Source organism: Lynx canadensis, chromosome B1, assembly GCF_007474595.2.
Source record: "Lynx canadensis isolate LIC74 chromosome B1, mLynCan4.pri.v2, whole genome shotgun sequence".
Classification (NCBI taxonomy): Eukaryota; Metazoa; Chordata; class Mammalia; order Carnivora; family Felidae; genus Lynx; species Lynx canadensis.
In genome coordinates this window covers 113,772,396-113,795,012 of record NC_044306.2, presented here as the reverse complement: position 1 = coordinate 113,795,012, position 22,617 = coordinate 113,772,396, and the positions used below count along the sequence as shown (strand labels likewise).

Here is a 22,617-nt window from a genome sequence, read left to right as displayed (position 1 = left end):
TTTAAAGTTTATTTATTTATTTTGAGAGAAAGAGAGTATGAACAGGGGAGGGACAGAAAGAGAGCGTGAGGGAGAATCCCAAGCAGGCTTAGTGCTGTCAGCACAGAGCCTGATGCAGGGCTTGAATCCCTGAACAGTGAGATCATGAACTGAGCTGAAATCAAGAGTCCAATGCTTAACCCACTGAGCCACCCAGGCACCCTGAAAATGATTATTTAAATTCTTGCATATTTTTTTCTTATATTTGGAACCAATTTCTCTAAGATTTTTTAAAAAGATTTTATTTTTAAGTAATCTCTATACCCAATGTGGGGCTCGAACTCATGACCTTGAAGTCAAGAGTCAGACACTCCTCTGACTAGCCAGCCAGCTGTCCCTTCTCTAAGATTTTTAAAGTTGTTGAGGGCATATAAATAAATGATAAAATAATTATTTAAACAAATTTACATTTTTGGGCAAGTTGGGTTGTCCAAATATTCGACCTTCAGTTTAGAAGTTGGAAGGTGGGAATTCTTTGCTTGTGTTCAGGAGACAGCAAGTAATTGTCTCCCATTAAAAGTAAATGGACTAGTAAGTTGGCTCATGTAAATTCAGGATCTGGTTTTACCAGCTACAAATTTGCCTTCATGAAAATCCACTTGAGATCATTTCTTATTTAGAGTGAATGAATGGTCCTTCCTTCCTTCCTTCCTTCCTTCCTTCCTTCCTTCCTTCCTTCCTTCCTTTTTAACATCAATAGTCTCCAATTTAGTCCCATCAAGTAAACGATTAAAATGTGGGCATACGCTCTCAGGATGTGTCTGTTTGTCAGTTACTTACATGCTACTGAGAACTACAACTATGAACATTACACAACACATAATATTTCTAATATTTCCTTTCCACACAATAGTGAATCTTCATCCAGTCTCTAAGTAGTACACATCCTACATGGGGGAGACTGTTCTAGAGAAGTAATAACATGATGGAACAAATGCTTTATCTTTTTTCACTAATCTCTGTTCACTTAGGTATGAAGAGAGAAACAAAAGGATTGCTAATTTCTTTTTCAAGTACAGGGGACTTATTCATAGTGAATGACTTTTCTCAGAGTGTATAAGAGAAGAAATAAAAAGGCAGCAGGACTGTGCTGAGATTCTTTCATAAGGACCAGAAGGCCATACCACATCTCTAAGGATGGGCTGGAGTTTCTGATATTCCAAAGCTCTATGATCTGCTGAGGTCACTATGTTTTCCTTTGTTCAAGAAAAATATCCTATTCTAACATCCTATGTTAGGGGAAACCCAGAGTCTCCTCCCTTTATCTTGGAGGGTTTCTGGACTTGGGGACAGTGATGTGGCATGTAAGGCTCTGTTCCCTCCGGTCCTTCCACTGAATTACTCATCTACTCTGGGCCTCACTTCTCTCACGTGCTGACCCTTTCCCACACTCCATCACCTCACACTGGACATTACCCTGTTTTATTTCTCACATATAAGTCATAAGGGTACAGACTTTTAACTAAAGGCTTTCGGCGAAAAGTTCTAGCCACGCCCTGATCCAGCACATTAAACAAAACAAGATATTTTTCATTCTAGTTCTTGAATGGTAAGTGATTATTCTCTGTGGCAAAGACTTACCACTCATCTCTTTATCTTGGCATTAGCCTTCCACGATGGTAGCTGGCCCCTCTTTCTCCCTGGGTTGTGTGATCTGTATCTAGCCCTCTTTCCTTAATCTATTAGGTAAATCTATTAGGTAAATCTATTAAGGCCTTCTTAATCCTTATGAACATTTTATTTATTTACTTCATTTGCATTTCCAATATAGTGAACATGCAGTGTTATATTAGTTTCAGGTGTACAATATAGTGATTCAACAATTCTGTGCATTACTCAGTGCTTATCATGCTAAGTGTACTTTTTTTTAGAATTGATTTTTAACATTTACTTAGTTATGAGAGACAGACAGACAGAATGAGAGCAGGAGAGGGGCAGAGTGAGAGGGAGACACACAGAACTCAAAGTGGGCTCCAGGCTCTGTGCTGACAGAGCTCGAATGCATGAACCGTGAGATTATGACCTGAGCCGAAGTTGGACACCCAACTGACTGAGCCACTCAGGAGCCACTTGATAAGTGTACTCTTAATCCTCTTCACCTGTTTCATCCATTCTTCCCCCACACTTCCCCTCTGGTAACCACCAATTTGTTCTCTATAGTTAAGAGTCTTTTTTTTTGTCTCTTTTTTCCTTTGTTCATTTGTTTTATTTTGTAAATATCACATATGATCAATTCACATATTTGTCTTTCACTGACTGACTTATTTCACTTCGCATTATACCATCTAGATCTATCCATATTGTTGCAAATGGCAAGATTCCATTCTTTTTTATGACTAATATTCCTTAGTATGTATGTGTAGTATTTCTTAGTATGTGTATACACACATACACACACACCACTTCTTTTTTATCCATTCATCTGTTGATGGACACTTAGGTTGCTTCTATAATTTGGCTATTGTAAATAATGCTGCAATAAACATAGGGATGAATGTATCTCTTTGAATTAGTGTTTCTGTATATTTTGGGTAAATATGCATTAGTGTGTGATCACTGGATCATAGGGTAGTTCTATTTTTAACTTTTTGAGGAAACTTCATACTATTTTCCAGAGTGGTTGCAGCAGTTTGCATTACCAACAGTGCACAGGGTTCTTTTTTCTCCACATCCTCACCAACACTTGTTTCTTGTGATTTTGATTTTAGCCATTCTGATAGGTATGAGGTGATATCTCATTGTAGTTTTGATTTGCATGATGAATGATGTTGAACATCTTTTTATGTGTCTTCTGGCCATCTGTATGTCTTCTTTGGAGAAATGTCTGTTCATGTCTTCTGCCCATTTTTAATTGGATTATTTGGTGTTTTTTTTTTTTTTTTTTTTTTTGATGTTCAGTTATGTAGGTGCTTTATATATTTTGGATACTAACCCCTTATTGGATATGTCATTTGCAAATATTTTTACCCATTCAGTAGGGTCTTTTTGTTTTGTTTATTGTTTCTTTTACTGTGCAGAAGCTTTTTCTTTTGATGTAGTCCCAATAGTTTATTTTTTAAATTTTTATTTATTTATCTATCTATTTATTTATTTATTTTTAAATGTTTATTTTTTGAGAAAGAGAGAGAGAGAGAGAGAGAGAGCGTGAGTGGGGAAGGGGCTGAGAGGGAGACACAGAATCTGAAGCAGGCTCCAAGCTCTGAACTGTTACGATAGCACAGAGCCTGACATGGGGCTCGAACTCACAGACCAGAAGATCATGATGTGACCCAAAGTTGGACGCTTAACCTACTGAGCCGCCCAGGTGCCCCCAATAGTTTAGTTTTGGTTTTGTTTCCCTTGCCTCAGGAGACATATCTAGAAAAATGTTTCGATAGCCGATGTCAGACAAATTACTGTCAGACAAATTCTTTTCTATGATTTTTATGGTTTCTGGTCTCACGTTTAGGTCTTTGATCCATTTTGAGTTTATTTTTGTGTATGATGTAAGAAAGTGGTCCTGTTTCATTCTTTTGCATGTAGCTGTTTAGTTTTCCCGCAATCATTTGTTGAAGATACTGCTTTTTTCCCCCCCATTACATGTTCTAGCCTCCTTTGTCAAAGATTGTTGACCATATAATCATGGGTTTATTTCCGGGCTCTCTGTTCTGTTCTATTGATTTATCTGTCTGTTTTTGTGCCAGTACCATACTGTTTTGATTACTACAGTTTTGTATACTATAGTTTTGTAGTATATCTTGAAATCTGGGATTGTAATACCTCCAGTTTTGTTGTTCTTTTTCAAGATTTGGCTATTTGGGCTTTTGTGATTCCACTCAAATTTTAGGATTATTTGCTTTAGTTCTGTGAAAAATGCTATTAGTATTTTGATAGGGATTGCATTAAATCTGATTTGGATAGTATGAACATTTTAACAATGTTTGTTCTTTCAATCCATGAGCATGGAACATCTTTCCATTTGTTTGTGTCATCGTCAATTTCTTTTATCAATGTTTTATAGTTTTCAGAGTACAGGTCTTCTACTTCCTTGGTTAAGTTTATTCCTAGGCATTTTAATCTTTTTGGTGTGATTGTAAATGGGATTGTTTTCTTAATTTTTCTTTCTGCTACTTCATTATTAGTGTATAGAAATTGCAATAGATTTCTGTATATTGATTTTATATCCTGTGACTTTACTGAATTCTTTTATCAGTTCTAGAATTTTTTGGTGGAGCCTTCAGGGTTTTCTTTATATACTATCGTGTTATCTGTAAATAACGAAAGTTTTACTTCTTCCTTACCAATTTGGATGCCCTTTATTTTTTTGGATTGCTGTTGCTAGGACTTTCAACACTATGTTGAAAAAAATAGTGAGGGTGGACATCCTTGTCTTGTTCCTAATCTTAGGGAAAAAGTCCTCAGTTTTTCGTTAGCTGTGGGTTTTTCATACATGACCTTTATTATGCTGAGGTATGTTCCCACTAAACCTACTTTGTTGAGGGTTTTTATCATGAATGGATGTTGTACTTTGTCAAATGCTTTTTCTGCACCTATTGAAATGATCATATGGTTTTTGTTCTTTCTCTTGTTGATGTGATGTATCTCATTGATTGATTTATTTGTTAATATTAAACCACCCTTGCATCCCAGGAATAAATCATTTGATCGTGGTGAATGATTTTTTTAATGTATTGTTTGAATTCAGTTTGCTAATATTTTGTTGAGTATTTTTGCATCTATGTTCATTAGAGAAATTGGCCTGTAGTTCTCTTTTTTGTAGTGTCTTTATCTGTTGTTAGTATCAGGGTAATGCTGGCCTCATAGATTGAATTTGGAAGCTTTCCTTCCTCTTCTATTGTTTGTAATAATTTGAGAATAGGTATTAACTCTTTAAATGTTTGGTAGAATTCACCTGTGAAGCCGTCCAGTCCTGGACTTCTGTTTGTTGGGAGTTTTTTTGATTACTGCCTCAACTTCATTGCTGGTAATCAGTCCATTGAAATTTTCTATTTCTTCCTGATTCAGTTTTAGAGGTTATATAAATATATGTATATATTTAATATTTATTTATTTTTGAGAGAGAGACAGAGCACGAGCAGGGGAGGGGCAGAGAGAGAGGGAGTCACAGAATCCGGAGTAGGCTCCAGGCTCCAAGCTGTGAGCACAGAGTGCGATATGGGCCTCAAACCCATGAACCATGAGACATGACCTGAGCCGAAGTTGGATGTTTGACAGACTGAGACACCTACGTGCCCCGGAGGTTATATATTTTTAATAGTTTATTCATTTCTTTAAGTTGTCCATATTTTGGCATATAATTTTTCACAACATCCTCCTATAACTCCTGTATTTCTCTGGTGTTGGTTGTTATTTCTCCTCTTTCATTTCTGATTTTGTTTACTTAAATCCTCTCTCTCTCTCTGTTTTTTTTTTTTTTTTTTTTTTTTTATAAGTCTGGCTAGAAGCTTGTCAATTTTATTGATCTTTTCAAAGAACTAGCTCCTGGTTTCATTTATCTGTTCTATTATTTTTTTTAGTTCTGTTTTGTTTATTTATGCTCTAATTTTTATTATTTACTTCTTTTTACTGGTTTGGGATTTTGTTTGCTCTTCTTTTTGTAGCTTCTTTAGGTGTAAGTTTAGACTGTTTGTGGAGATTTTTCTTGTTTCTTGAGGTAGGCCTGTACTGTTGTAATCTTCCCTGTTAGAACAGCTTTTGCTGCATCCCAAAGATTTTGGACTCTTGTATTTTTATTTTTATTTGTTCCATGTATTTTTTTTTTAATCTCATCTTTGATTTCCTAGATGATCATTCATTGTTTAGTAGCATGCTATTGAACTTCCATGTATTTGTGTTATTTCCAGACTTTTTCTTTGTGGTTGATTTTTAGTCTCATAGCATTATGGTTGGAAAAGATACATAATATGATTCTGATCTTTTTGAGTTTGTTGAGATTTGTTTTATGGCCTAATGTGTGATCTCTTCTGGAGAATATTCAGGTGCACTTAAAAAAGAATGTGTATTCTGCTGTCTTAGGATACAATGTTAGATCCATCTAGTCATTCAAAACTATTGTTTCCTTATTGATTTCCTATTTGGGTGATCTAGCATTGATGTAATTAAGATGTTGAAGTCCCCTACTATTATTATGTTACTATTGATTACTTCATTTATGTTTGTTATTAACTGTTTTATGTATTTGTGGCTATCATGTTAGGTGCATAAATAATTACAATTGTTGTATCTTCTTGTTGGATTGTTCCCTCTATGATTATATAGTGTCCTTCTTTTGTTATGGTCTCTGTTTAAAATATTTTTTTAATGTTTATTTTTGTGAGAGAGAGAGAGACAGAGCATGAGCAGGGGAGGGGCAGAGAGAGAGGGAGACACAGATTCCAAAGCAGGCTCCAGGCTCTGAGCTTTCAGCACAGAGCCTGACACGGGGCTTGAACTCATGGACCATGAGATCATGACCTGAGCCAAAGTTGGATGCCCAACTGACTGAGCCACCCAGGCACACCTACAGTCTCTGTTTTAAAGCCTATTTTTTTGATACAAGTATTGCTACCCTGTCTTTCTTTTCACTTCCATTTGTTTATGCAGAATATTTTAGAATTCTTCTTCCTCCAACTCTGTTTTATTTTTTATATTTTTTATTTTAGATAGAGTGATAGTGGGGGAGAAAGGCAGGGGGAGAGAGAGAATCTTAAGCAAACTGCACGCTTATCATGAAGCCTGATGCAGGGCTCGAGCCCATGACCCTGTGATCATCACCTGAGCTGAAATCAAGAGTTGGACACTCAACCAGCTGAGGCACCCAGCTGCCCCTTCAAGTCTGTTTTCTGATCATATCCTGGGCCTCCCTTTTTAAATAATAGAAAAAAATAAATTACTAAATAGCATAATGAAGTGTTTTAATAAACAAAATAACTGTTTCTCATAAAAAGACATTCTGACCACAAAGTTTTGAACCATTTTTTCTTCCTCTTTTCTTTCCACAGTAGGAGAATGTTAATTTTGAGACAGAAGTGAAGATTCTTAGAGGTTGGTCCCAGGTGGGAATACTACCTGGAGAGGAGACATTTTCCTGGACTCTCAGACTCTTTCAGGGTTCTGGAATTCCAAGGTTGAAGAGTGTCGTTTCTTTGGCCAAGTCAGAAGTGAGGCAGGGTACTGACTTCAAAAGAGACCTTCATGGGTCTGGCCTTGACCAGTGATTAGAAGCTCCTCTAGGGGTTGTTCTTCTTTCCTGTTATTTCCAGTTTTTAAAGAGGGTCTTATTAAGAATTAGAGATTGATCTCACTTGCGCTAAGGAAAATGAGAAAAAGGCCAATCCTCTTTCAGATGAAGTGATATAATAAGTGGCAGGTAGGAGAGACTTCCAGAGCACTGTGCTCCTACAGTGGTGTGACCAGAGGTAGAGAAGCTCAGATGAGAGGCACTGGTGGTCAAGGTTAAGGGAGGCAGAATATTTCCCAGTTAGTGGTTTAGTATAGTAGTCCCCACTTATCCACGGATTTGCTTTCTGTGGTTTCAGTCTTGTGCAGTCATCTGGAAGCAGATGATTCTCCTGACATAAGGTCAGAAGGTCAATAGTAGCCTAAACTACATCACAATGCTTATCATTCATCTCACTTCATCTTATCACATAGGCATTTTATCATGTCACATCATAAGAAGGGTAAGTATGGTACAATAAGATATTTTGAGAGACAATATTCTATATAACTTTTATTGCTGTATATTGTTATAATTGCTCTATTTTATTATTAATTATTTTTTAAGTTTATTTATTTTGAGAGAGAGAGAGTGAGTAGGGGAGGGGTGGTGAGAGAGGGAAAGAGAGAATCCCAAGCAGGCTTTGTGCCACCAGCATAGAGCCCAATGTGGGGCTTGAACACATGAGCATGAGATTATGACCTGAGCTGAAACCAAGACTCAAATGTTTAATCGACTGAGCCACCCAGGCACCCCTATTAATTATTGTTTTTAATCTCTTACTGTGCCTAATTTATAAAGTAAACTTTATCATAATTTTTATTATAAGGAAAAACATAGTTTATTTAGGGTTGAGTACTAGCTGATGTTTCAGGCATCCACTGGGGGTCGTGGATGTATTTCTCGTAGATAAGGGGGAACTACTGTAGTAGGAGAATCAAATAGTTTGGATTGTAAATCAATTAGTATATATCCTCTCTTATTTTTATCATTGATTTGTGGATTTTGTTGTACTAATTTATTTAGATTAATTTATGCTGTTACAAAATCAAATACTGGACCTCAGATAAAAGGTAACACATATTTCTTACCTAAAAAGTAAACCCTCCCAAGTCTGTGCAATATTCTTAAACAAAAAGTTAAGTCACTTTGATTACAGTAGAGGATACTAGCAACTTTCCAATACATATAAATTACTCAATCTAAGATATTTTAGCAATTATTTTAATAAGATAGTTTTATAAACTTGTTATGAACAAACAAAAAACATTAGCTAACCTCAACAACTGGAAACTATTACATTGGAGAGCTTTTTCAGAATGTCCAGATCAATTTTAAAGAACATACTTTCTGTCAAGGAATTTCTAAACATTATTCAAGAAATGTTCAAATTTCATGAAGCAGTTCAGTGTTTAGTTCAGTTTTAATTTTTACTCCAAATCTGAGAAATCCTAGAGTTAGGGAACAAAATGTTCTGTTATAAATGTTATGTTAATCAATGTTTTGTTATAGTTTCTAATGTTAGAATTAGAATTAACTTTGAGAAATCAGCAGGAACAACAACAACAGCACAACAAAAACCTGAAGCATTGGAACATAATTTCCTCCAGTGTCTATTTACTTCTTGCCCAAAGGTCAATACTTTCATCCAAATTGGTAGTACTACTCATGGTGAAGGAGCTATTACTTGCATGTTAGGTGAACCAAGAATGCAGGTTCATTTTGTAGAAATTCTTTATTAATAATAGTGTTTATAAATACTGGTATTGCATGCCACCATTTCAGTCCCTCTTACACTGCTGGTGGGAATGCAAACTGGTGCAGCCACTCTGGAAAACAGTACGGAGGTTCCACAAATAGTTAAAAATGGAACTACCTTATGACCCAGCAATTTCAGTACTAGGTCTTTACCCATAGGGTATAAAAATACTGATTAAAAGGGGTACCTGCACCCCAGTGTTTACAGCAGCATTATCAACAACAATAGCCAAATTATGGAAAGAGCACAAATGTCCACTGACTGATGAATAAAGAAAATGTGACATAAAAGTTGAATGGAACATCAGCCATCAAGAATGAAATCTTTTGCAACGATGTGGATGGAACTAGAGTGTATTATGCTAAGTGAAATAAGTCAGTCAGAGACTGACAAATACTGTATGATTTCACTCATATGTGAAATTTGAGAAACAAAACAGATGAACATAGGGAAGGGAAGGAAAACTAAAATAAGATAAAAACAGGGAGGCAAACCATAAGTGACTGTTAAATATAGAGAACAAAATGAGGGTTGCTGGAGGGGAAGTGGGTGGGGGATGGGCTAGATGGGTGATGGGCATTAAGGAAGACACTTTTTGGGATGAGCCCTGGGTGTTATATGTAAGCGGTGAATCACTAAATTCTCCTGAAAGCAACACTATACTATATGTTAACTAACTTGAATTTAAATAAAATCTTGGAAGAAAAAAATAAGGAACATAAACTGACTATTAAGAGAGGAAGAAAGTTGACAGTTCCTGAATTTTGTAAAACTGTGAAATTCCAATATTCCAAAAATTTCAAGTATATGTTCTTTGGAAAAGAACCTGATATATTTTTTGAAATAAAACATATGGTTTAAAAAAAAAAGAATTCCTGTCCCCTAAAAGGTCCTTCTAGCTGGACTAAGAATCAAGTTGACATGAGACAGATTAATAGGGGAAAATAGAATTTAGTAAGTATATTTATGGGGAATCCACATCGCCATGAAAGATAGGCAAAATGAAGTATATGTATCATTCTGAACTAAAAACGGGTAGGGGTTTGGGACTTTCAGAAAAGGAATGTTATTCACAGGGTGATAAGAACAGATATTTGGTAATTAGATGATTGCCCTGCCATGCAGATGGATCATTCAGGTAAAATTTCTTTCTGTTAATAACTCTTATTCTGGGAAGGGCCCCCAATTTAGATTCTTCTATGTAGTTAAGGGAGGGGCAAAATTTCCCCTTAAGCCCATAGGGTCTCAAGTGCCTTCAGCTCAAAATAATCTGCATGCCAAAGTGGCACATTCTTGGGGGGCCCTGTCCTGAACACCTTCAATTCAAATGTTTCCTTTTGGTGTAGGCAGGCTGGGTCCAAGGACCCAGAGGCATTCCTACAGGACCAGCCAAGAGAGTCTACATGCAGGATAGAAATCAAACATGAGCTGGGAGGGCATGAGAGCAGAGTTTATTGAAGATATAGAAAGAGTGCAAATACAGACAGAGCATCCAAGAGACTCAGAAAGGAAAAAGTCTCATCTTTGCTTGGATCTGGGGTTTTTACTGAGGATTGTGGTCTGGTGTACATATCCTCCCAGGCATCCAGGATCTAGTCAGAACAAGGAAAAGGGTCCATAAGTCCTCCATAAGTCTCTTATTCCTTGGAGCCAGGGGATCTTGGCGTCAAGATGTCTAGTGCTGGTGGTCTGGAATATGCATAGGATGGCTTCACTCGGTCATTCTCGCCCAGTCCTTCCTTAGATGTTATCTAGTGTGCTGGAAGACTCTAAAGAAACCATTAACTCCTTGTTCCTTACAAGGAGGACATACATTATTTGTACTATGAGGCATATGTAAAGTGGGGGTGCAGTGGGGCTCGGTCCCACAAACTGTGACATCATGACCTGAGCCAAAATCAAGAGTCAGACGCTTAACCAACTGAGCGTTAAGCAAGAGCTTAACTGAGCGTCCTGGCAAGAATAGAAGCAGGAAAAGGAGCAAAAAGCAGATTTTTATGGAGTCCTTCAGTTTCTCTATGTCACTTTGATGCTGGAATTTATTTAATGTATGGAAACTTCAGTTGTTTTAGCCAAATATTAGGCAGAAACTTTTGCTCTCATCACCTCTTGACCTTCTTTCTAAGCCAGGAGTTTGAATTGGTGTGTGCGTCTGTTTTCACTTTATGACCTTGGTTTTCTGATTCTCCCAAGCCTGGCTAACCATGCTAATGTCTCTCAGTGTCTGGGTTTCCCAAGTATTTCCCAGGATACTTAGAACGCTGGAATTTGTGTGAGTGTGAAGGCATTTGAGAGCCAGCAGACCCCCATGACAATGATTCATGGTATGGGCTGATTTATTTGCAAGCCCCCTCCCAGTAGCAGGATAGAAAAGGCCTCTCAGAGAACAGTAGTACTTTCTTCCTCCATCCAGAGTAGCCTGTCAGGGTGCTACAGACCAGCTTTGTCTTTGTAGGTAGATTTCATTCATAAGGTGATTCTCTTTGTGGGTAGATGGTTGTTAGGATACAGACGGTCCTAACAACATCAAGGCAGCTGCCTTGTTCTTTAGCATATGATGTGGCAGTTGAGAAATAGTGTTTTATTTTATTCATTTCAATACTTTTCTGATTAAAATTTCAAAAGCTTGAAGAAGGGTCTTTCTTCTTCCATAGGTTGCATCCTTTTATAAGCAGATCAATTACAGAAGATCAGTCACACTCAGCACCATATAGCTGTTGACAACAATCCTGTGTATTTGGGACCCTTCCCTTATGAGGTTGAAAAACATGCAGAGTTTAGAACCTACCAGGAGTCTTCATATGTTTTCCTCCCTCTGAAGCATACAGTTGTTCTGTTTACTATAGAATGTTCAGCAGAAAGGAATTTAACCTCTCCTTGGTCTGCAGGGAAACTGCAAAGTCTACTGTCATTAATTTACCCCGTATGTGGAAATACAGATCTTTTAGATTTAAGCAACATTGTTGAGAATTTTAAAAGCTCTGAGTGGATCAAAAAGGTTATTATATTTTGGAAAACAAATTTGAAAAACCAACCGAAACTTATATTTCTTGATTATTCTAATGAATCCTGGCAACAATTTCACATAAGGAGAAAAAAGAATATGTGAAGAAAAATTTCCATCTAAAATTTCAATGCATTTAAAAAGCACCCAACAATGGGGGTGCCTGGGTGGCTCAGTTGGTTAAGCGTCTGACTCTTGATTTTGGCTCAGGTCAGGATGTCACAGTTTGTGGGATCAAGCCCCACGTTGGGCTCTGAGCTGGCAATGCGGAACCTGCTTGGGATTCTCTCTGTCCCTCTCTGCCCCTCTCCTGTGTGCTCTTCCTCCCCCCCCCACACACACAATTAAAAAAAGAAAGGATGATAGGTGAATTTCTTTAAATATCGATAGATTATCTTCTGGAACAGAAACCTAAAAAAAAGCACATTGTGCATGGATATCCCTATGTCACATAAGCTACGTTGATGCATAGGAAATGACTAGGTTTTATTACTTCCAACAGACAGGATGAAATGCCATTTTTTAAACAAAGGACACATTTTAAACAGTGAATTGTGGTTGGTGCATTACACATGTGGATTGATCTTGTCACAGGAAAAAGTGGAGCAGTAGATAGGTGGTTCTAGTGTTACCTTGCTGTTGTCTTGTTTTGCATGAGAGCGCTCCCTCAGTTTCAGTCGATGGGCTATACCTGGCAGGTTGTGTTAGGCTTCAACTTTTGAAGTTAATAAAGTTCAATTGTGTAGCTGATATGAGCTTCCAGTACTCACCTCATAGGATTTTATGACGACTAAATACAGTAGTCGATATAAGGTCCTTAGACTCACACTTGACTTAGTGAGTTTCCAGTAAATACTAGCTGTTACTTTCCACCCAATACCATAAGCTGAGACATTTAGAACACCTTTGCTTTGTGAATACCTTTGCTTAATGATGCTTAGGGAAATCTGAAGTTAGTTTCTTGGGATGAGCCAAGTCCTCACAATCATCTTACCCACAATTTTCTGTGATTTGTTATTATCCTTGATGATAAAGTATGACACAAAATTTCCAATTAATTATTTTTTCCTAATTACTCCATCATATCTGCTTTCAATATTCCAAAGAAATTACATGAAGTATTTTTTCTCTATATTTGTATAGCTATATGTGCAGCTGGGGTTTAGGATTAACTGGTTGGTCAGGGTGGAATTAATAAGAAAAATGAAATTGGACTCAGGAAGCATCTAGAATCCAACACTTTTTAATTTCTTATTGTTTTTGTCTATTTGTCTAGGGATACTGAGAATGTATCTACAGGCAAATGTTTATTTGTTTAGGCTTGTAATTTGAGAAACATTATCTTAAAGTAGTGAAAGAAGAGAATTGTGTTAAGGTGTTATCACATGGTTTGATTTGCTGACAGGTGTAAGGTGTTATCTCATGGTTTTGATTTGCATTTCGCTAGTAATTACTGATGTTGAGCATATTTTCATGTGTCTGTTGGCCATATTTATGTCTTGTTTGGAGAAATGTAGACTCAGATTCTCTCCCCATTTTTTTAAATGTTATTTATTTTTGAGGTGGGGGCTGACAGATTGTGAGTGGGAGAGGGGCAGAGAGAGACAGAGACACAGAATCTGAAGCAGGCTCTAGGCTCTGAGCTGTCAGCACAGAGCCTGACATGGCACTCAAACTCACAGACTGTGAGATCATGATCTGAGCCAAAGTTGGACACTCAAACTGAGCCACCCAGGTGCCCCTCTCCTCAATTTTAAATAGGGTTTTTTGGTTGTGTTTTTGAGTTGTAGGAGTTCTGTCTATATTTTTGCATATTTACACCTTATCAGATATATGGTTTGCAAATATCTTCTCCCATTCAGTAGGTTGCCTTATCATTTGATGATGGTTTTCTTTGCTGTGCAGAAGCTGTTTATTTGATGTCGTCCCATTTGTTTATTTTTGCTTTTGTTACTCTTGCCTTTGGAGTCAGATTGCAAAGATGGCACTAAGACCAATGTTTGGGAGCTTACCACCTATGTTTTCCTCTAGGACTTTTATGGTTTCAGGTCTTCCATTCAAGTCTTTAATCTATTTTGAGTTAATTTTTGTGTGTGGTATAAATAGTAGTCCAGTTTCATTCTTTTGCATGGTAGCTGTCCAGTTTTCCCAACACCATTTATTGAAGAGATTGTCCTTTCTCCATTGTGTATTCTTGGCTCCTGTGTTAAACAGACCCATTTTCTAACCAGTTCCTGGAACATGGATGCAGAGAATCTGGCCTTAGGGTGAACATGCCTAGAGCAGTGTTTCCCAAAGTGGGTTTCTTGACACAGTTGAATTATGAGACCCTAACTAGTAAGAGTTCTTGGTAAATTCAGTTAGAGATAAGCAGCACAGCATGATGTTTAAAAGCTAGACTATGTGATCAGAAAGACATGGCTTTATTATTTATAAATAATTAATCTGTTACTTATTGGCCATGTGACTATGTCATGTTAACTGCTCCCAACTTCAGTCTCTTCTTCTGTACAATGAAAAACACTGAGAACCCACCTGCTGGTATTATCCAACTAAATGAAACAATACATTCAATGTGCTACCCTAAGAGATAACACCCAAGATGTTGGCTATTGCTATTCTGGTGATACTCACCACCTACCTTCTTGGAGTATCAAAAAGTGTAATGGCACATTAAAGGGTGAGAAGTCCTATTGAAAAAAAAAAAAATCTGCAGAACCTTCTTGTCCCAGTTACCATCCTGAGAACCTGGAAGACCTCTTAAGGTTGACGATGAGAATCGGATTGAGGGTTTGGTAGGGGTTATTTTCTGCTTTAGATGACACATGTCTACCACCACTCTGGGACTAGGGTGGCAAACTTCATTCGCATTTTTCAGAAAGCAAAATTGGGCCCCTAGGCTTGTCTTTCAGAATTAAGATTTAAATTCACCTCTCTGGCTCCCCTTTCTGGATGTATTATTTCTGGTCACTTGGTTTCTCTCTCACCTGCCTTGAATTTTGACACTAATGAATAAGCTGAGAAAAAAGCTATGATTGTCCACCAAAACAGGTGGGGATAGTCTTTTAGAATGAAATAAAACTTTCTGTGGTTCATAAAACCCAAGTTGCCCCTCAAGTCAGCCTCTTGAGAGGCAGTAATAAATGACTCTTCTTAGGGGTTTATGGTAGGAGCAGTGAAAGGTGTCAAGCTTTCTTATGTCATCAGGTCCATCACTTTAAATCTACCTTCTTTCTGCATGGTGTTGTTGAATCCTGGAGGTCTGGAGCTTCCTTTTCACTGTCTGTCCTGTGAACCTGAAGTCTGTTTCCAGATTTAGAGCAGAAAGCCTGTGGTGGGGAGAGCAGGGTGCCATATGGGCCTGAGAGAAGCCCAGGATTTTTTGTTAATCTGATTGCCAGGATCATTTATTTATGTGCTAACTAGGTTCTGTTGGTCTTTGCCCCCAGGGGGCAGAAGAGCTTGGCTTCCTTTTCCCATTTACCTGTGTGGGACCTCTCCCACCAGCTCAGAGCAAGTGAAAAAGGGACTGTTGTGAAATAATTGTTTCTACCGCCCACTTCAATCAAAACATGCTTTTCCTAATTGACCTCTGAACCAGCTCTTGGAGTCACTAATGAACATCTTCAGGATGCTCCAAGCATTCTGGCCTCCTTTGTAATTTCTGCAGATCCCCTGCTAATCCCCAGGCTGAGAAGTCAGAGGCTTCAATTGATTTGCTGTGACCGGTTTGCTGTTTTGGGGTTTGTATTCCTTAGAAGTAATGTTTGATTTTCTGTGCACTTCCCTTTTACTGAATGGCACCCAAAATAAACACCATAGGTTTTGCCACGGGAAACTTTAGCTGTTCCAACATGCACATTCTGCTGACATTCAGATCCACAAATTGTCCCACACACTGATGTTTACAGAGTCTTTGACAGGTCTTAAAAACCCTAACTTATTTATCATTTCCTGTGGTAATACAGAATGACTATTTTACCAAGCCTAATTTTCAAAGTCTTTCATTTTTAAAAGAATCATGTTACATTTCATGTCTACAAATACTCACCCAGGCCCTACAGTTACACAAAATGATGCCAACAGTGTAGGGGGGAATGAACAATGTTTTGAGGGAAGTGGAATTAAAACCAGTTACATAAGCAAAATGAAGATTGTAATGTCTTAACATATAGCAATCCAGACCAAGGCAGGAAAGAGGGTGATATTGGGCTGCTAATTGGGCACCAACTAGTGGTGGTCGTTGGGAAACATCATTGGATTTCCTCATCTGAACTAGATCTATGATTTCCAGTTCACCAAGATGTAAGAATCATCTGGAATGTCTCACTCTCAGCCCAGCCCTTATACTAAATTGGAATCTTAAAGGAAGGGGTCTGCAAAAGACACACACACAAACGCACACGCACACGCACACGCACACACACACACACACACACACACACACAACATTCGGATTCTTTTGGACAATTTTAGGAAACACTGATAGGTAATGTTTAGGATCTTTTTAGTTCCAAGAGGATGCTATCTATGATTCACCAGTGAATGGGAAAAATCTGAAGAGTAAATTCATTAATTCATACTTAGTACTGTAATAAATATTTTCTATTTTTTGAAAAGTTACTGAAGTTAATGTTATGGTTTGTGTTTTATGGATCTAAGTATTCTTCAGATTTCTCTTTGATTTATTCATTGTAATATCTGGCCCATCTAGCTCATGGTGTTATATTAAGGATAAATGAGATCAAGATGTGAAAGTTTGTTGTTGTTGTTGTTGTTGTTATTATTATTATTGCTATTAGTAAAATAACCACTGTAGGACTGACTCTGCTTTTATGAATTTGATAGATCTGCTGGTGTCTTTGGCTTTGTTCCTTTGGTAAAAGCCAGACAAATTAGCAAATTACAATTGTTTCTTTATTACTTTTTTATTCAAAAATTTTGAGTACCTATTATGTACAAAGTGTTGTGCTATATTCTGTCTAAAATTTTTAAAGTACCTTTTCTTTCTCCTTTTTTTTTAAACTAAAGCTCCCATTCAGTAATACTTTTATTTATTTAAATTTTTTTTTCAATGTTTATTCATTTTTGAAAGAGACAGAGAGAGAGCGGCAGGGGGTGGGATACAGAGAGACAGAGGGAGACAGAGAATCTGAAGCAGGCTCCAGGCTCTGAGCTGTCAGCACAGAGCCTGACGCTGGGCTTGGACTCACGAGCCAGGAGATCATGACCTAAGCTGAAATTGGATGTCCAATCGACTGAGCCACCCAGGTGCCCCTATTTGTTTTTTTTTTTAGGTCTTATTTATTTTTTTGTATTCTCAACACCCAGTGTGGGGCTTGCACTCATGACCCTGAGACCAAAAGTCATATGCTCTTCTGACTACCCAGCCAGGTGCCCCCATTTAGTAATACTTTTAAATAAATAAGTTTTATTGAATGAATAAATGTATCATTCATGTATCAAGTATCAGCACATAAGAAAATTAATAATACGTATTGGGTGCATTTATTCAATTTATAGAGAGTACATGATACACATTTCAAAAAGAGGATTCCTAGCAATAAATCTACAGGCCCACAGATCAGTAGCTATGAGCTTAGGGTGCCTTTTGCTATATGACTTCTTTTCCTCCAGGACACATTGCTGTGGGTTAGATGAGTTACACCAACGTTCTCATCCAGGGGTTCAAACCTGAACAGTGGCACAAACCTATATAGTGAGACCTTGGTTGTGGGAATCGGCAGTGGCAAATTATATTTGTGTAGTGCTCCATAATTAATAAAATACTTTCCCCTATAAAATTTCATTTCTTTCCTCAATAATCCTCTGATGTAGCGGTGAGGTCCTGTGCAGGGAAGCTATGGCACCAGGACTAGAAATAAGGTCTCCTGGCTCTCAGTCCAGTGCCCTCTTCCCATTTCTTCTATGATACTTCTGGTTCCATAGCTGGAGTGGCAATAGGAAATGGACTGTCCTCTGTATCTGTGCAGGAGTCTTCCCTGTTGTGTGAAAGATATGGGAAGAGTGATTTGAGCTAATTCTCCTAGACATTCATGCCAGGACCAATTTCAAACTCTCATGATCTTGCACCCCTTCCTTCCTCTTGTATCTATTCTGATGTCCTCTAAGGTGGAGTTAATGTTCTCTGACCTTAGAACATAATTCCTGAGTAAGAGGGTGTTAATCCATCATTACGTTTAATCTTTTTTTTTTTAAATGTTTTTATTTATTTTTGAGACAGAGAGAGACAGAACATGAGCAGGGGAGGGGCAGAGAGAGAGGGAGACACAGAATCTGAAGCAGGCTCCAGGGTCTGAGCTGTCAGCACAGAGCCCAACACGGGGCTTGAACTCATGGACCGTGAGAATATGACCTGAGCTGAATTCAGACGCTTAACCGACTGAGCCACCCAGGTACCCCTCATTCCGTTTAATCTTTAGGACAATGAACACGTTCACTATGTCACATTAAGGTATTAAAGTCTAGTGTGGATGCAGTGTGAATAATATGTGAGAATAATGTGAACCTCGCGGAGAAGCAAGAATATGTTAGCATTCATCTCCAATCCCCCACTCATCCCAGAGGTTCCAGAGTTATCTAAAGGCAGGGCTGAAGGAGCCTCCTCACGCTCAGGCAGAAGAGACCAAGGCGACTAATCTGGCTGCAGGAGACGAAGCTATTCTCTGGCATTATCTTGAAGCATCAAAGGCAAGCTCTGTGCAGAGTCAGTCAATATGTGCTGAGGTTTCCAAAGAAAGGTATCAGGTTCCCAAAGCAGGTGTTGGATACTTGGGAGTCTGAGAGGGAAGGTGGCATCACCTGGAACAGGAGATGATAGGGTTAGGGCCCCGGGCACGGCCCTGCAGCAATTGAAACTCCAGTGCAGTCTACCACCCAAATTTAGCAGATAAAAATATAGGGCAACTAGTTAAATTTGAATTTCAGATAAATGTGAAATAATTTTTTTAGTGTAAGTATGTCCCATGCAACATACATGCAATTCAGATTGAACTGGGCATGCTGGGTTTTATGTGGCGATGCAAACAGAGACAAAGCATCTCAGAGCTTTCACAGGCTGGCATTTCGGTTTTTCCTGTTTCCACTTAAGACCTCTTATTTCCATCATCTTCTATGTCATTACTCCAAAGTTCTTTCTGTTCATTAGGTAGGAAGAGGAGGTGGGCTCCATTTCCAAAATGATAATATCTGTAATATTATTTCCAATTTATATAATTAAAAGTTACCTTCATATAGACCCTATCCACAATAGAAAACAGGTGGTTTCTTTTTTAACATAAAATGGCATCTTGTAGATCAGAGTAGAAAGTGGTTTTCTCTTCAAGTAGTTCTTTTTTTCATAATTGGCAATGTTCATTTCGTACAATCAATTTGTGAAGAAGACGATTTATCAAATTAAGTAGGAATACCTACAGGAACTTGTTCTCTATACAACTGTCTTCATTTAAAATACAAAACCAGGGGCACTTGGGTGGCTCAGTTGGTTAAGCATCTGACTTCAGCTCAGGTCATGATCTCATAGTTTGTGAGTTCAAGCCCTACATCAGGCTCTGTGCTGACAGCTCAGAGCCTGGGGCCTGCTTCAGATTCTGTGTCTCCCTCTCTCTCTGCCCTGCCCCCCCCCATCACACTCTGTGTCTCTCTATAAAATAAGTAAACATAAAAATAAATAAAATATAAAAACAGTAATTAAGAATTAAGTCTACTTGTATTAGCTGTCATGGGAAAATATCTAAATCAGACAAAATCCTGAAAATGTCTTTCTTCCCACACAGGTCCTGAACCCTTCTTAATTTTCTCCCATGGAGGCAGTATCTTTAGGATTGACCTGGATGGAACTAATTATGAGCAGTTGGTGGCTGATGCTGGTGTATCAGTGATCATGGATTTTCATTACTATAAGAAAAGACTCTATTGGGTAGATCTAGAACGGCAACTTTTGCAAAGAGTTTTTCTGAATGGGACAAGGCAGGAGGTAAAGTACATTTCCCGAAGCATTTGAGGGATTTCTGTATAGGCTGACAAACATGATATAGTTAATTTGCAATGTATAGATGAGTGAAAATTACATTCCAATTCAAATGTTTCTGGCATTTGTGGATATTTCTTTATTTATTTTAAAGCTCATTCAGGGGTGCCTGGGTGGCTCAGTAGGTTAGGCGTCCAGCTTCGGCTCAGGTCATGATCTCGCGGTCTGTGAGTTCAAGCCCCGTGTTGGGCTCTGTGCTTACAGCTCAGAGCCTGGAGCCTGTTTCAGATTCTGTGTCTCCCTCTCTCTCTGGCCCTCCCCCGTTTATGCTCTGTCTCTCCCTGTCTCAAAAATAAATAACGTTAAAAAAAATTTTTAAAAAAACCTCATTTATTTATTTTGAAGGAGAGAGAGAGAGAGAAAGGGGAAGAGAGAGGGAGGAGAGAGAGAATGCCAAGCAGGCCCATGCTGTTGATGCACAGCCTGAGGCAAGACTCCAACTCATGAACCATGAGATCATGAACTGAGCTAAAGCAAGAGTGGCACGCTTAACTGACTGAGCCACCCAGGCACCTCAGAGATATTTATTTAATCTGTATCTGTGGTATGTTACTAAATAAGCCCATAAATGTGGCACTGATATTCAGAAGCCCCCCAAAGGAATAGGATGTGAATGTAATTTTGAAAATACTTAAGTTCATTAAGTACAGATTATTTACATGATTGCTTCCAGTGGTTCTCAGCTGAGGGCAGTTTTGCCACTCGGGATATTTGGCAGTGTCTGGAAACATTTTTGGTTTTCACATCTGGATTGGGAAAGTAGGAGAATGAGGTAGTAGCATCTAGTGGGTAGAGGCCAGAGATGCTACAAAACATGCTACAATATACAGGATGGCCCCCACAACAAGGCATTATCTGGCCCCAAATGTCAGTTGTGCTGGAGTTGGGAACCTGTTTTGTCTAAATGTCTGTCATGGGTTTTAGTACCTGATATTTAGGAGGAAAACCTTTTTTGATTCTTAAGGTGTTTGCACTGTGGAAAAAAAACAAGAAAGCAGGTGTCAGATATGGAGTATTTTGCTTCAAGTACATACAAAAGATCTTTAGTCTTTTTCCCTAACTGATGGAGCCCTTAAATGAGTCGCAGGAGGAATGTTCTCTCAATTCCTGAGAGGTGGATTATAGAGACATGTGACTGGAGAAACCTTAAGCATTTATTCCCAGCACAAAGTGCTCATTGTTTTGTTTGTTTTTTTTTTAAACCAAACCTTTCTCCCTCCAGTTATTCTTAAAAGCTTCAATTAAGTGCTAATCTCTTTTATCACGTCTCTGATACTTACTAATGTCACCTTTAGCAAGGTTGACTACTCAATATTCTCCAACTATCCGTAGAACAGTTTCAAAATCTTGAGTCTCAAAATCTGGAGGGTTTCCTGTCACAGACTAGGAAAAAAAATTAAACAGTTGTGACTTTGTGTCAAGTCATTAGGAGAGGATTGACTTGATGCCTAAAATCCACCATTGTTTTCCCTTCTTTGGATTAAAACATTATTTAAAAAGGACACCTGTTAAAATACAATTTACCTGGGTAAGCTAATATATTAAGATACTAGCAACTGGTTAAGTGGATTGGCTAGACTACTTTGTGTGAGGTATAGGAACAGTACAAGCTCGTGAGATTTTTGATCTCTGCCCATTCCAAGTTCAGTCAAGTCATGTCAGTGGCTGGAAATCAGCGATGGTGGCAATATTTACAAGCCAAGGAAACCTGCAACCTCACATACCAGGGCTTCTCCCCACCCCCCCTCCCTCCACCCCCTAGGAAGACTAACTGGTTTACCTGCATGCCCTGGAATTAGGAGATAACAGACATTTTTGTTTGGTCATTTTTACCATGAGAGAGCAGGAGGCTCTCCTACCCAAGGGCATAAAGAGAAACCCTCACTTTGGGCCATAGGGTCATAGTATGAGGGCACTGAGGACCTATAGAAAGGGAGGGGCCTGATGGAAGAGGAGGGGCCATGAAAGTGGGACTCTAATGAGAAATTCATTTATTTTATTAAAAAATTTTTTTTAATGTTTGTTTATTTTTGAGAGAGAGACAGAGAGAGAGAGACAGAGAGACAGAGTGTGAGCGGGGGAGGGGCAGAGAGAGAGGGAGAGAATCCGAAGCAGGCTCCAGGCTCCGAGCTGTCAGCACAGAGCCCACCTCAGGGCTTGAACTCACAAACCGTGAGATCATGACCTGAGTGAGATCATGACCTGAGCCGAAGTCGGACGCCCAACCCACTGAGCCACCCAGGTGCCCCAAGAAATTCATTTATTTTAAAGTTCTGTGCACAAATGTCAAGCACATCTTTAGAATCTCACAGAGCTTAGAATTGGGTTCAGGTGAGGATATGGAAAATTCCATTAGCAAATGGATAAAGTGTCTTTAAAATAGCTTGGAAATTCCACTGTTATTATGGTTGAAATTATTAGTACATTATGGTTGATTGCCTAATTTCAATAAGATAGGATAGTTTTCCACTTTAAAACTAATGTATAAATCCTATGCCCAGAAATATTCGTGTGGTAGGGTTAACATTGCTCTGTCAAAACAATGGCACCCTAACTGTGCCATATGT

At 38.4% G+C, this 22,617-nt stretch overlaps 1 protein-coding gene across 6 annotated transcripts in view; it reads left to right on the top strand.

Annotated features, from left to right (window-relative positions):
* The window catches only part of EGF (epidermal growth factor), a 95,483-nt gene that overhangs the window by 4,806 nt on the left and 68,060 nt on the right, over positions 1-22,617 (top strand). For 5 of the 6 annotated variants that reach the window (XM_030313262.1, XM_030313258.1, XM_030313260.1 and 2 more), the window contains exon 2: positions 19,797-19,996. In XM_030313262.1, the coding sequence (XP_030169122.1) occupies positions 19,797-19,996 (200 nt within the window). Of the gene's footprint in view, positions 1-19,796; positions 19,997-22,617 lie in introns of those variants that run through there. The other variant, XM_030313261.1, reaches the window with a different exon arrangement.